This window comes from Lissotriton vulgaris, chromosome 6 (genome assembly GCF_964263255.1).
Source record: "Lissotriton vulgaris chromosome 6, aLisVul1.2, whole genome shotgun sequence".
Taxonomy (NCBI): Eukaryota; Metazoa; Chordata; class Amphibia; order Caudata; family Salamandridae; genus Lissotriton; species Lissotriton vulgaris.
This window is the reverse complement of record NC_141694.1, coordinates 29,932,403-29,945,612: the sequence shown is the minus strand read 5'-3', so window position 1 is coordinate 29,945,612 and position 13,210 is coordinate 29,932,403. Positions and strand designations below refer to the sequence as shown.

General features: G+C 46.8%; 1 protein-coding gene across 1 annotated transcript in view; it reads right to left on the bottom strand.

Annotated features, from left to right (window-relative positions):
• The window catches only part of KIF6 (kinesin family member 6), a 1,537,786-nt gene that overhangs the window by 1,288,194 nt on the left and 236,382 nt on the right, over positions 1-13,210 (bottom strand). The window contains exon 4 of the mRNA XM_086925888.1: positions 3,127-3,274. Coding sequence (XP_086782014.1) covers positions 3,127-3,274 — 148 coding nt within the window. The remainder of the gene's footprint in view (positions 1-3,126; positions 3,275-13,210) is intronic.

Below are 13,210 nucleotides of genomic sequence, written 5' to 3'. Positions count from 1 at the left end.
GTTAAATAGCCAGGTCTTTAGTGCTCGGCGAGATTGAAGGTGGATTGAAGGAACACCGATTTTGGAATCTTCCTGCAGACATCATGTTGTTCTTCATAGTTTGATGAGGTTTCATGTTGGATAGGTTGGTTCTGAGTTAGTGTTCCATGGTCTGTCTTTCGTAGCATGATCCTTTGCAATGACATCACAGAGAGCTCGGTACTCCGGTATACCCGTAGGACTGTCAGGTTATGGAACTCTGAAAGGATCCTGTGCAATCCTTGGATGGGTATTTTTCTTTGTTACAGGAGTAGTGTTATTTTTGATGGTGATTTATTTTTCTTTGTGTGATAATGGAAGTGGAGCTTGTCATTGGGATCATTTGATTTCCTCCTCTGACAAGGTTTCCTTTTCTGCCTTCAATGTCTTTAAATTTGTACTGAACCAGGAGATCTTTGGCTGAGCGGTACAGAGAGGGCTTGAGAGCTTTCAGTCTATTGAAAGCCAACAACAGAATTGTTTCACATCACTTATGTGACCTGCTGGTAAAAGGGCAGCATATAGCTCAGTGTGTATGCTCGGACACAACGTGGAAGAAGTAGAGAGTCTATAGGCTTGACATGAATTATTTTGTTTGAGTGAGGTTTGGTAGGTCAACTCTCCAAGGATGCATGGATTGTTGCGGGTTACAATGGTGACACCAAAGAAGACATCTGCAAATGTGAAGTTAAGTGGAAGCTTGCATATCCATAGTGTGAGTGTAAGTGAGGAGTGGACAAGAAGTGATTCACATTCATCATCAGCAGCCAATTCTTTGAAATATGAGATCCTATAGAATTCTTAATCTTTTCTGCAGTTTTCCTTGGGGCGGTATCCATGTGGGATGGCTTCAAGGCTGGGTGGCACACCGTCTCTAAGCCAAGTTTGGCGATGAAGAGGTCTGTGATGGAGTCGGAGATAGGAATGCAGATTTGTAGACATCCTAGATTGTGCACTAATTAGAAGACAGACCAGCAGGTAAGAAGGAAACATAAAGTGGGGCTAGGAATCAGGATTAGTTACTGGGGTGAGGGTTAATCGAGAAGGAGGAGGATGAGGGTTAGCAGAACAGTCTTGATTCTCAAGCAGTTGTAAAGCAAGTTGGTGGTTTCAGAGGATGGCAGAGCAAGTGAAATGGGTTTTCTTGTTAAGTGAGAGTGTCATATTTGTGTTAATGTTGAGGTTTTCACCCTGCTCCTTACAAGCGGGTTCTAGACATAACATATGGTTTGTGAATGTATTTGTGAGGTGCAAGCTGAAAAAGTCAAGGATGTGCACTGCAACAGTGATGAACGATGCTATACTTATTTAAACAATTGGTAAGCCATAACAGAAAGTTTAGGGAAGGTAAACTCTTAATAACCCTGGAAAGATGAAGTATGGCTGGCAAACCAGGTATTTAAAGTATTGCAGTGGTGGCTGGCAGGGAACGGGGTGGAGGGAGACAGGGGTGAAAAAAAAACTATTAATAAAAAACACTTACCTCTTCGGCCGGTTGTGTCTCTCCTCCGCTTCCCTTCCGATGAGTCCCGGAATGGAAGCAGGAAGCACACAGGCTCCCTCCTCTAAGCCACTCACAACACTACAATGCAGCATTGTGATTGGTCTGAGCGCCGTGGTTCAGTGCTCAGATGGGGAATATGACCCTGTGCAAGTTCCTCACCAAGTTGTGTATTACAGCCTGATCTGCCTACCACTCCTCCCCCTGTGACCCCTTCCCTAACCTAGCCCAGTAGCTACAAAAATAAAATGTTAATAATGATGTTAATACCATTTTTGTTTTCCTTTTTTCACTGCTCTGAGAGCAGTGGGGCGACACCCCTTCGCCTTAGCAGAGGAGCCGCCCCTGAAGTATTGGAATAACTCATTAGTATCCCTTAATAACCCATGAACTGTTAACCAATTTAGGGGAAATTGTGCAGCAAAATCCCACATTATGCTCTTTTATCCACATTTTGTCCAGAGAAGAACCTATGCAAACAACCCTGAAGTCAGGCTGACTTCTGTTCAAGACGGGTATTCAAGCTCCACCACTTTCCTAGTTCACCAACCACCACTGCTATCTCTTCCTTAGGGCTGGCAGAGTCAGAAAACATTAGAGATGATGTGTTTGGCTTTTGTCCTGGTGGCATTGTGATCTGATCCGCCATTGGAGCTATGTTTCTCTGGCCCAGTCTCTATGGCATCACATGGTCATTTTAGTTCAATGTATAGTGACACCCTCTTCCAAAAATGAACACTCAAGTCAGTTAAGAAAACATTGGCACACATTACAATCTAAAAGAAATCATTTACTTGGAAACATATAGTGGGGCGTTTTGCTATAGTACTCAGCTCAGAGATGTTATTTGCCCAGAAGTCTGGTGTACATTTGGTGTTTTTACAATGTTAAGGACCTCGCAGAGGGCAGTAACAGGACACCAGCCAACAACTGGCAAATGTCCCATTTGTTCTTCTCTTAGCTCACCCACCTCATTTGTAGTGTGAGGTGAAAACTGATTTTCCTGATGCAAGAGCTGCCACCTGAGTGGCGCCAAAGTTAGGTGCCCTTTATGATGCCATTTTCACCTGCCTTTTAGTCACAGTTCACAATGTAAAGTATAGCAGTTCCAGACAGAAAAAGTCTTTAAATGCCCCTCAAACATCCGGAGAACACTCAGCGGATTGGGGTGATCGCCAGGGATCCCCGAGGATGAACCTTTTCTTATTGGTCTGCCATGCTAGTACATCAAGGTGGAAGTGCCATAACAACGTATCTCCGCCATGAACACAGGATGGGTCTTTAAATGTACACTTTTTGGTATCCTGATGGACACTTTACCCCCAATTACCTTCACTCTAGTGGATCTCTAATAACCACCCACTCTGCAAAATAGACCCTGTACGGTAGGGCCAGTGCCAGCTTATTTTGGTAAAACAAAGATGGGAAAAACAGAGGTGGGTTTGATTGTTACTGCATTTTATCATTTCTAATGAAGGCTCTGTTGTGACATTTCTTAGTGCAATGTATTTGTTCCATTTCCAGAAGCAATAGTCATGTTCTGTTTCTCCACTAGCACAAAAGTCACATTATTGCTTTGAAAGAAATATGAATAGAAAGCATTGTACCTGTTGGAGTTGCTGGAATATGTAGGATAAAGTTCGTGGAATAATGCCCCTGTCACTGTATCGCTCTGCTCCGCCAGTTATTGTGAAGGTCTTTCCACTTCCCGTCTGTCCGTATGCAAAGATGGTGCCATTGTAGCCAGCGAGGACACTGCAAAGGAGAAGAGAGGCCATGTCTTGGGGTCTTGGAGCAGACATCTTGGAGTGGGCTCACCTGCTCCTGAGAGCAGCAATGTTACAACTGACTGAATGATGCCAGCCAGTTGTGGATTCACGTGCACAACAGAAGAGCCAGCCACATGTTAAGGCCACATGGAGCACAGAGACCCCAGTGTAAATGGGATACTAGTGTCACCTGAATAGGGCTGAACTGAGCAGTGCATCTGTACGCGGCATATGCGGACTCCTCCCACACCAGGCACAAGTAAAACCCCAAGGCATACAAACATAGCAAAAACATATGTACTACAAGCCCAAAGGTCCTCCATTCCCACGAGTTCTCCGCCTCTCTTAGGCTTCGTGTGAGTGAGAGTAGAGGATTATCATAATAACAACAATTCCAACAGGAATAAAAATAACAATTATAACAGCAACTAAAACAATAACATCAATAATAATAACGATAATAAAGCAGAAGTAAAGGTTGTATGAGGGCTGACGCAGTGACGTAACAAAACTTGAGGAGGTCTCCTGCGAAGTACATGGAGGAGCCCCCTCTGGACTCAATCAGGAACTCTCAGCCTAGGGTACTGTGCTGAGGGGGCCCCCTGGAGCCTGAGCCCCCGCACCACAGGGGCTGTGGGGGCATTTGTTATGCCTCTGGGCAGATGTACTACATCCCAGATTAGGGAGGCAGCTCTACTACTGTGCGGACACACATACCCCAATTCCCAACCTAAAACTGGTAGAACTGCAAGGCAAACTGGAGTGGATTGTCTGTGGCAAACAACACTACACTGACCACATGCCTCGACTGAGCAGCACAGCTAACTATTGTGTACTCCATTGATTCAGGAGAGTAGGTTTTCACAGTGTCTGTGTGTACCTCGAATTAGTAGCGAAGGCTTACACAGTGTCCTTGTCTACCTCGATTCAGGAGAGTAGGTTTCCACAGTGTCCGTGTCTACCTCGAATCAGGAGAGCAGGTTTCCACAGTGTCCTTGTCTACCTCGATTCAGAAGCGAAGGCTTCCATAGTGTCCATGTCTACCTCGAATCAGGAGAGTAGGTTTTCACAGTGTCCGTGTCTACCTCGAATCAGGAGAGTAGGTTTCCACATTGTCCTTGTCTACCTCAATATCGGAGTAGGTTTCCTCAGTGTCCGTGTCCACCTCGATTCAGGAGAACATGGTTTCCACAGTGTCCGTGTCTACTTTGATTCAGGAGAGTAGGTTTCCAAAGTGTCCCTGTCTACCTCAATTCAACAACCCGGGGAGTTTCTGCAGGTCGAAGGATCCATTCGCAGTAAAATAGCTCCTGATGTCGGCGGGTCATTCCAGGAGATGTGTCGGAGGCTACATATTCCAATCCCAGATCGATCATTCAGGGAGGAGTCGGGATCAGCTGAGTAGAGGTTTATGTACCTTGCAGGTCACAGCTCCGAAACCCGCACAGATGACGTCGGTGTCTGTTGCAGAAATCTGTGTGTAGTATCCGGTCACAGGTTTCAATCCTAGTAAAAACGAGTTGAGCGCGCATGCGCATTAAGAAAGTGAAACTGTATGAGGCTTGCGTGGACGGAAGGGGGACAGGAGATGTGCACATCGCTTGTCTGTACGCGTGCACATCTCCTCAGTAAAAGAGACGCCGTACATGTGCCAATCGCATGTCTGCACGTACTTTCGGAGAGAGGGGACCGGTGTCCTGGAGCGGTCCCTGAGCAGGTGAGCGTTATGTGGCAGAGTAATCAATCGACAAAGAGGGGTTGCCGGGAGGCCCGCGCCTGATCTCTCCGATGGGGTTTGCAACAGCTTCAGGTGGGGGTCCATTGCAGAAGTTGGTTTTCAAGCTTTCTGGAACTAATTTAGGGTAACTGTGTGCTTTGAATCGGCTGCTGTCAGTGAGAGAGCTGTTATAGGATAGACAGGCTGTTAGAATAAAAAGCGCGTCGCTCACCGGGCTTGAGGACATCCTGAGTTGAGCGCGCGTACACATTAAGAAAACGAAAGTGAAATTGCATGAGGCTTGCGAGGACGGAAGGGGGACAGGAGATGTGCACATTGTGTGTCTGTACGTGCGTGTTCACGGGCGCGTTCATAATTGCAGTCCTTCCTGCACGTGTACATGTCCTGTCTCCCTTCCAAAGCAAGTCCATAACAATAGATCTCGCTAGCGACAGCGCTTTCGCGCTGCGTCGCTAGGCGAGACCTAAAAAGTAATCTGCTGCCTGGTGGAGTGACCAGGGGAGGCTTGTGCTCCTCCAAGGGCAACAGATGGGGTGTGGCAGAGTCCACCTCACTGGAAGGGCCCTCCGGATTCCCCCCAAAGTGCTGTGATCACAGTGGAAGGTGGAGGCGATGACCAATGCCCTATGTCGATCCTTTGCTGTTTGACAATTTGCATGGAGGATCATACTGCGGGAAGGGCAAGCAGTGAAGCAGCAAGGGTGTTATGCCAATGCACCCATGGTGGAAGTTGCTCCTAGTATACTCATGCCACCCTTCCAGTTGAGAGCACAATCTGTTCCGTGCATTCCTGTGCTTCCACAAGGTTTTCGAAGAAGTGGATGGTGTGGGTGTCAGTGACTGAGTTTGGCCAGGAACAATAAGGAATGTTGCTGTCCCAACAAACAGAGTTTGCATTTATTACACATAGGAAAGAGGAGAACTGGTGTTAGACCGCTATCATGTAGTTAGGGAACAGCAGCATGCGATTGTTGTCCACAATCAGTGGAGCAAGTGCCGGACCTCTCTTAGGATTTTTTTACAGTTCTTAAAATGGAGGATCTTGGCAACCGTCAGGCAAGGTGCCTGGCCAGGCAAGGTCGGCGTGTAGGAACCCTGTAGACCCACTCAATAAATAAGAAAGAGGTACGTCTATGCCAAGGCATGACACTTTTGATCGAGGTCTCGAGGTAAGTAATTAGGGTCCTCCCCTCTGCACAATCCGGGAGGCCCATGATTCTGAGACGGCTTCTTTGGGCATGGCCTTCAGCTTCCTCTGCCCTACCCTACCCGCCCACATTGTCACACTGTCTAGGAGATCTGTGAGTATTCTTCCATCAGCAGAGGTTTCAGTTAAGAGAGCGCTGACTCTAAACAGGAGACTCGGTCAGCTAATTTGCAGTGGTCCTCATCGAGCAATGTAAGTTGAACAGACAACGCATCTATTTTGGTTTACAGTGAGGAGCGGATCCCCACTATGGTGGTAAGGGTATAGTCTAGTTTGCTAGCATCGTGCCTTGTGATCAGTCAGAGTGGAAGCTGGCAAGGAGGGCTCCGGAACTGAGGTGCCGCTGGGAAGCAGTCCACGTGGGCAGATACCGTGGTTGGTAACTTGCCCATAGTGAAGCCCAGAGTATAGTGGTCCATGTAGTACCACAGTAATGCAGAATCAGGCAGCGCCGCTCATATTTGTGCCCGCTTGTGGGTGCACAGGCCTCACCCCAGAGAAGAGAGGGGGCAGGAGGCAGGGAGAACTTATAGCATTCCACCACAGAAGTAATCCGCTGAGAATGCCAATACAGAGTATTACTGCAAAGTAAGGATCCGATCATCAGTAGTGGCAGGGCATGGGAGTAAAGGGTAATCGGGCAGGGAAACAGAGCCAGAGACCACACGCCCCCCGCCACACCTTCACCAGCAGATTTCTCCAATCTGACCAGTAGGGGAGAATGCATGGCAGTGATGCCCAGTCAGCCCCCCAAGATTTTCAGAGGAGGGTTCAAGAGGACTTTGGAGTACCTTTGCTCAAGGCGCAAGACGCCTCCAATAATGCCAATCTGCACAGGGAAGGAAGAGGCAACAATCGGAGGATCTAGAGGTCGGATCCGGGAGATAGAGGGTCGAGAGAGCTGCAAGGCGCTAGATCCAGTGAGACAGGGAGGACTGACCTGTTCGCTGCAAGAGAGTCTTTTGTTGCAGGAGGTCGAGTGTGCCTCCAGATGGAATGCCACAATCAGGGACCCACTACTGGCAAGGAAGTGGGTATTCGTCCCTCAGATCCCCAGTGCAATGTTAGGCGGACACGCCACGCCCCGCGATTGAGCCCAGGGCAAGAGTCTAAGGACTTGGGTCCTCTAATACTCCGAGCTGTCCCTTGCTCTCTAAGGAGCGGTCATCTCTGCCCTGTCGAGCTCTGCTGCCCAGAGAAATCCATGCCAGGCAGGGTGTCCGGTGTCCTGCATAGCTTTGATTTAATTTGATGGCACCGGGGTAGAGCAATGGCGCAGGATATAAGGCCACAGGCAGCAGAACTACCAGGTTACACATCTACCATCTCGGCACGCGTAGCCACGCCCCGCTACTGTTGCTGATGTTGACTGTACTTTGCATAGCAGAGAAACAAGAATGCTCGACAAGTGACGACCAAGAGGTATACCCTAGTGTCCAAAGATCGATAGAAGTCAGCTCTCAATATTGACGACACTGCATCTGGGAAGTCTGACATGCATAGCAGCTTGGGTCTTGAGGGCTTCCCTCTGCTTTGACCCAGGTGACCAGCTTGAGTCATTTCTAACACCAGATGATCTACGCCCAGGAGCCATACCTTTTCTCCTAGTTTCTTTTTGGTAGCTACTATCCCTCTGTGACTTTCATGTGTGAGGTTGGTAGTTCGTCAGCATACTGCTTGTGGTAGGACTAGCTAGGTGCCATGAAGGATGATTCCTTGTTTATTTTCAGACAGCTCTTCCTGTAGGTTCTTGAATACAACAATCAAGACCTGGCTCTTCAAATGACCCCAATGGAACTGCCCCCCCCCCCCCTTAGCGCCATGAGACCCTCATGGGTGAGTAGCACATTTTACAAACCGTGATTGATTGATTGATCCTTTCCCTGTATACCCCTCTATTGTATTAACTGTTGTGGTTGGCAACTTAATCCATGTTTTCTCATTATGTTTCAAACTTATCCCAGTGAGAGGTGTAATTGTTGCACAAGTTCCTCTAGTGTGGTCAGAGCTGAGCGTTCTGCTGCAGTCAAAGATTGAGGTACTCCTCTGCCAGTGATGGTGTGAGGCGAGTGTTTGGAAGTGGGTGTCTGAAGATGTATTCTGCAGGGTTGTGTTTTCTCCCAGGTTTGTGCACTATCTTGAAGTCATAGTCCATTAGGCATATTCCTCACATTTCTATGAATGGTGGGATCTTGCGGTCGGGTTGCCATAGATGGATAGTAGTGCTTGATGGTCCATTATGATTTTAAATGGCTTGCCATACAAGAACATGGGATGGTGTTCACATTCCCACACAATGACCAGACTCTGTTTCACGTTGAGAGTACTTTTTCCAATCTCTTTGAAGCTCCTGCTTGCATACGCAATAATTCACCTGGTAGAATCGCATCTGGGCTTGTGCTGTACTAGAATGGCCCCTGTTTTCTGGGGCTAGCATCTACTGTCAGGTCTGTGCATAGTGATGCATCAAAATAGACCAGATGGTCCATGGACGCTATATCCTCTTTGATGTTCTTTAAGGTTTCTGCACATTCTGTGATCCATGTGCTTTTTTTCTTTGTTTGGTGAGGTATCCAAGTGGTGTGCTTCCTAGCAGTAACTCGCCAGGCCCCGGAAGGACCAAACATCTGCTACATTAGCTAACACTGGTGATTTATTGAGTGTTTTGACCTTGGCTAGATCTGGTTGCATTTCTCGGAGGGAGAAAATGTACCGAATGAAGATCTTTTTCCAACTCGTATTTTTCTCCGTTCCGGGTCAGTCTTGCTTCTTCTGTACGGCTGCACATGTCCTCTATTGCTTTGTCAAGCTCCTCTTTTGTGTGACCAAACACAAGGATGCCATCATTGTAGTTTAGACAGTTTTTTCACAGGCCATATGACTCTCCTCTCAATTTCCTGACATATCTCGGCAGCTGACGGCGGTGTTTGTATTGGAATTATACTAGGAGCGTGGAGAACGCTGCGATCTAGCCTGACTTAGGAGCCAGTACTTGTTGGTGGTATCCTTTGAAGAGGTCTAGCTTGGAGGATATGCAGGCTCGATTGAGGCAACTGATTAGGTCATCTCGGTGAGGGCCTGGGTGTGTCTCCTTTGTATTGTTGTGTTTGGTAGGTGCATGCCCAAAGAGATGCGGATTTTCCGTGTGTTTCATTTTGGTATGGCAATGATGGGAGGGGGGACATCCACAGAGTCAGTCCATTGACCGGTTCAATGATGTCTTGCTCTAGTGACTTAGAATTTCATCCTCGACTGGAGTTGTAGATGCACTGATACACATCGGTGGTTTTGAGCTTCATTAATACTGAGTGTGATTTGCTCTCCCTTCAGCTTCCTGCTTCCCTGGAACCGTGCTGAATGCTTCTTCAACACATGATGAGGAGTTGGCACTTCATAAGTCATGGTAGCAAGACCCAAAAGTTGTGAAGTCAGGTTGTTGAGACGGCATGGCGCAGGCACTTCACCTCTTAAGACATGTACTTCACCTTGTAGTGAGGTTTTGTTGTAAATTAGAGTTTTGGAGAATTTGCCTAGATTAGCTACTTGGCGCCTTGCCCTCAAGTAGTAGACCCCCACGTTGGATGGTAACAGTTCCGGTTTGTTTTTGATCTTGTTGTATTCAGATGCACACTTCGCTTGAGGCTTCACTCTCCAAAACAATGTGGCTTCATGTTTTTCCTCTTGTAACTGTACTGCTGCAGTTTTATAATCACCTTTTTCTCCAGCATCTGGATCTGTTCTGATTGTCTTTCTGGTGCTGCAGTTTCAATCATGAGGTATATGTGCGCTCTCCTGTTCCTTTGATTGTGTGCCTCTATTCGTCTTGTGCGGTGGCTTGACTTTATCCTTGGTTTTTGGGTTGTCCTCCTTTTATTTTCAGCCACCCAACCTTCTAAAATGGTTGACTTTGCTGCCTTTCCTACACTTTTGCCCCATGGCGAGGCAGACACCAGCATGAATGGACACATCGATAGCATGCTCGGTCATTCTTGCTTGACGTCAGTTTGTCCGGCTCTTCCCTACTACCTGAAATCCGATGTACTTGTTCAAAAGTTCATGCTAACCCATTGTCCATGTTTTTAGCATGTGTCATGACCATGGGTCAATCTTTTCTATGGCTAGTATTTTGTCCAGGGTATTATTTTTTCTATTAAAATCCTGTGGCGATAAGTTTATAAGCAGCAACCTTCGATGATCTGCAATATTATTGATTCCTTATTGTTGAATTCTCCAAACTCGCAGTACCTTTCAAGCTTCCATAATCTGACTGCAAAGTCATCGAGCGATTCATCAGCCCCGACATTCCCTGCTGAGTGTGCTGCTGCAAGTCAAGGCTCTACGCTACGCATTCGATCAGACCTTTAAATGTAGAGTGGTCTTTGGGGTGCTGTCACAAGTTAATGTCATGCATCCTATACGACCAACTTGAGGAACAGGTCTTTGGCTGGTCAGTGTAGTTCTTGTGTGCGGCTCACAGGGCTATTCCATTTTTCACACCAGGCTCCTTTGATCTGGGGTCTGTGAGGTCAAAGGGTAGAGGGCGTCAGAAGATGGAGGTAGGGATGACTTCTTCACCCATTCTAAGGCCCTAGTGAATGTTGATATTGGCTGCAGCTGTTGAAGCCGGACTAGTGATGAAGAATTATTTATGTTCGATGCTGCAATCTACTTTTCAGGTGTTCAGAAGACCACATTTTGTGAGTTGCCAGACTTCATAATGCCGCCACCATTGATTCTAAAGAGATTTGTGACTTGCCTGACCTTAAAATGGGCAGTTCCATACATTTCTGTGGAGCTTTTAGTTTGCCTCATTTCAAGATGATGGGTACCATTACCTACTACGGGAGAAGAAACTGAATCGATGCCTGGCTCCAAGATGGCTCTGAAAGATCTTGCGTTCTGACCACCACAATATCTTCTGGGACGCTAATTTCAACACACTTGTTCTTGATTTCAATCGACCGCCGGGATTTCTGGGGTGTTCTAATGGGCAGGCAATGTGTTCACCTACAGAGCAGACTCAGGGGTTTTCATGAGTGCGTTTTCGTGACGCTGAGGATTCTGGCGAGCTCACATTTGCTGGCAGCCTTCCATCTTTAAAGGTTGTACCCTTGAGGCCGCAGAGCACTATGTTGTGGCGGGCGACCACAACAGCTGCCTCGGTTGTTGCTTTCTCACCTTTGTCACCGTTGGTCTCTAGGGAGGTTGTAGAAGGATATCGGCCCACCTTCTTTTGCCAGAAGTCATGTCTTGGTGACCAAAGAAGGCAGGTTAGCTCCTCATCTTTTATTGTTGCCAATCTAGGGAGCAACAGCTCACCCTTCTTCCCTTGTGGTCCTTTGGAATGTGTGTCAATCCCCGCCCCTTCCTGTTCCCCAACCGCTTCGACCGCTCCCTTTCTCGGTGTCGGCGGTGGGGCTCAGCTCTTTGCTGCAGGGTCCTAGTGCCCTTGGCTTGTCGTTCAATGATAAATGCCAGGAAGTAACCCATACCCAAGCAATGCTCCACTCATGCGACCCACCCCTGATGGTTGAAGGAAACCTTCTACCTTTGGTATCACATCACTGGGTGCTTGAACCTCCGGGTGGTTTCAGGTAGCATGAGGGATGCTGGACTTGGAACTCCCTCCTTCAAATATTAATTAGCTGATAATCTTATTAGTGAACAGGGAGATGTTAAAATGCCAGAGCCAGCCTTAACCACAAAGGTTACTGCAGGCAATTTTATAAAACAAGCTTCTTTTGAAATGTGTGCCTTGAAGTGAAAGCAGTAAATGAATTCCATCAAGACTGGACGCTCTGCGCTTCTCTCAACGTCTACCAGTTAGTAGGTTACATAGCTGCACTGTTATTCAAAAGGAGTCGTTAAAATTTTCACAAAATATAGTCATGTCTCTTCTTGGTGTACAGGATCTAATACTTTATTCCAAGATGCTCACTACAGCAGCAAGTTGCCCCTTCCACATGGAACACCTTCAGCCAGTACTGGCTTTTAACTAGCAGAAGATTGAATTCTGTAACTTGGAACCATGACTTTAGCTTTATAAGTGTGGATTTAAAGTCCCACCATACAAAGTACTGTAAGGAACAGAACATGCTCTTTTAATGAACTAGAAATAAAAACACAAATGTTCAAAAATAAACAAGTTATTAAAACTTCTTGGCACATTTTACGTGACATATTTACGACAATGTTTATTATGCAAGCACATGCTTTAATAAATAATTTGTTGCAGGGTCGATATGATAATTATTTTTAAGTCCCGGCTCGTGCTTTGGCTCTTCGAGCCACGGCCGATCCCAGGCCCGGCTCTTGCTACCGCTCTCTTGGCCACCATGTCTAAGGTAGCAAGGGCGGGTACAAAAGATGAAGGCAGAGGGCCTGAATTTGGATCTTGGTGGATGGGTTACTCCATCACAACAGGATATCCAGTCCCTTGAAATATTAATTCCATAGGATATAATGGGATTCACATTTCGGCAGATTGGTTCATCTGCTAAACATAGCAGAAAAGGAGCTTTGGTCTATCGCCCTCCTGGCCCCATAAAAAATACTTCCAAACTGCTAGTTGAAGCATTAGCACCTCATGTATGCCCAGATAAAGAATTCTTGCTGCTTGGGGATTTTAATATTCACAGTGAGGAAGAGAACAATAGCGAGGTACAATCTTTTTTGACCGACATATCCTTAATAGGACTTAAGCAATGTAATAGTGGATCCACACATCAAGCAGGGCACACCTTAGATATGATAATATCTAATTTCCCTGGTATTGAATGTGGTACTCCTAAACAATACCATTGGACAGACCACTTTGTGCTTGAGTTCTCTATGCCTATGAAGGGCGCACACCCTACTCCCCATGTTCAATTTCCATCAAAACGAAGGCAGTGGCATAAAATTACCGACGCTACTTTTGAACAGATATATCTCCCCCCTCCCATTTTACCCACGGATGAAATCAACACCGCTCTTTT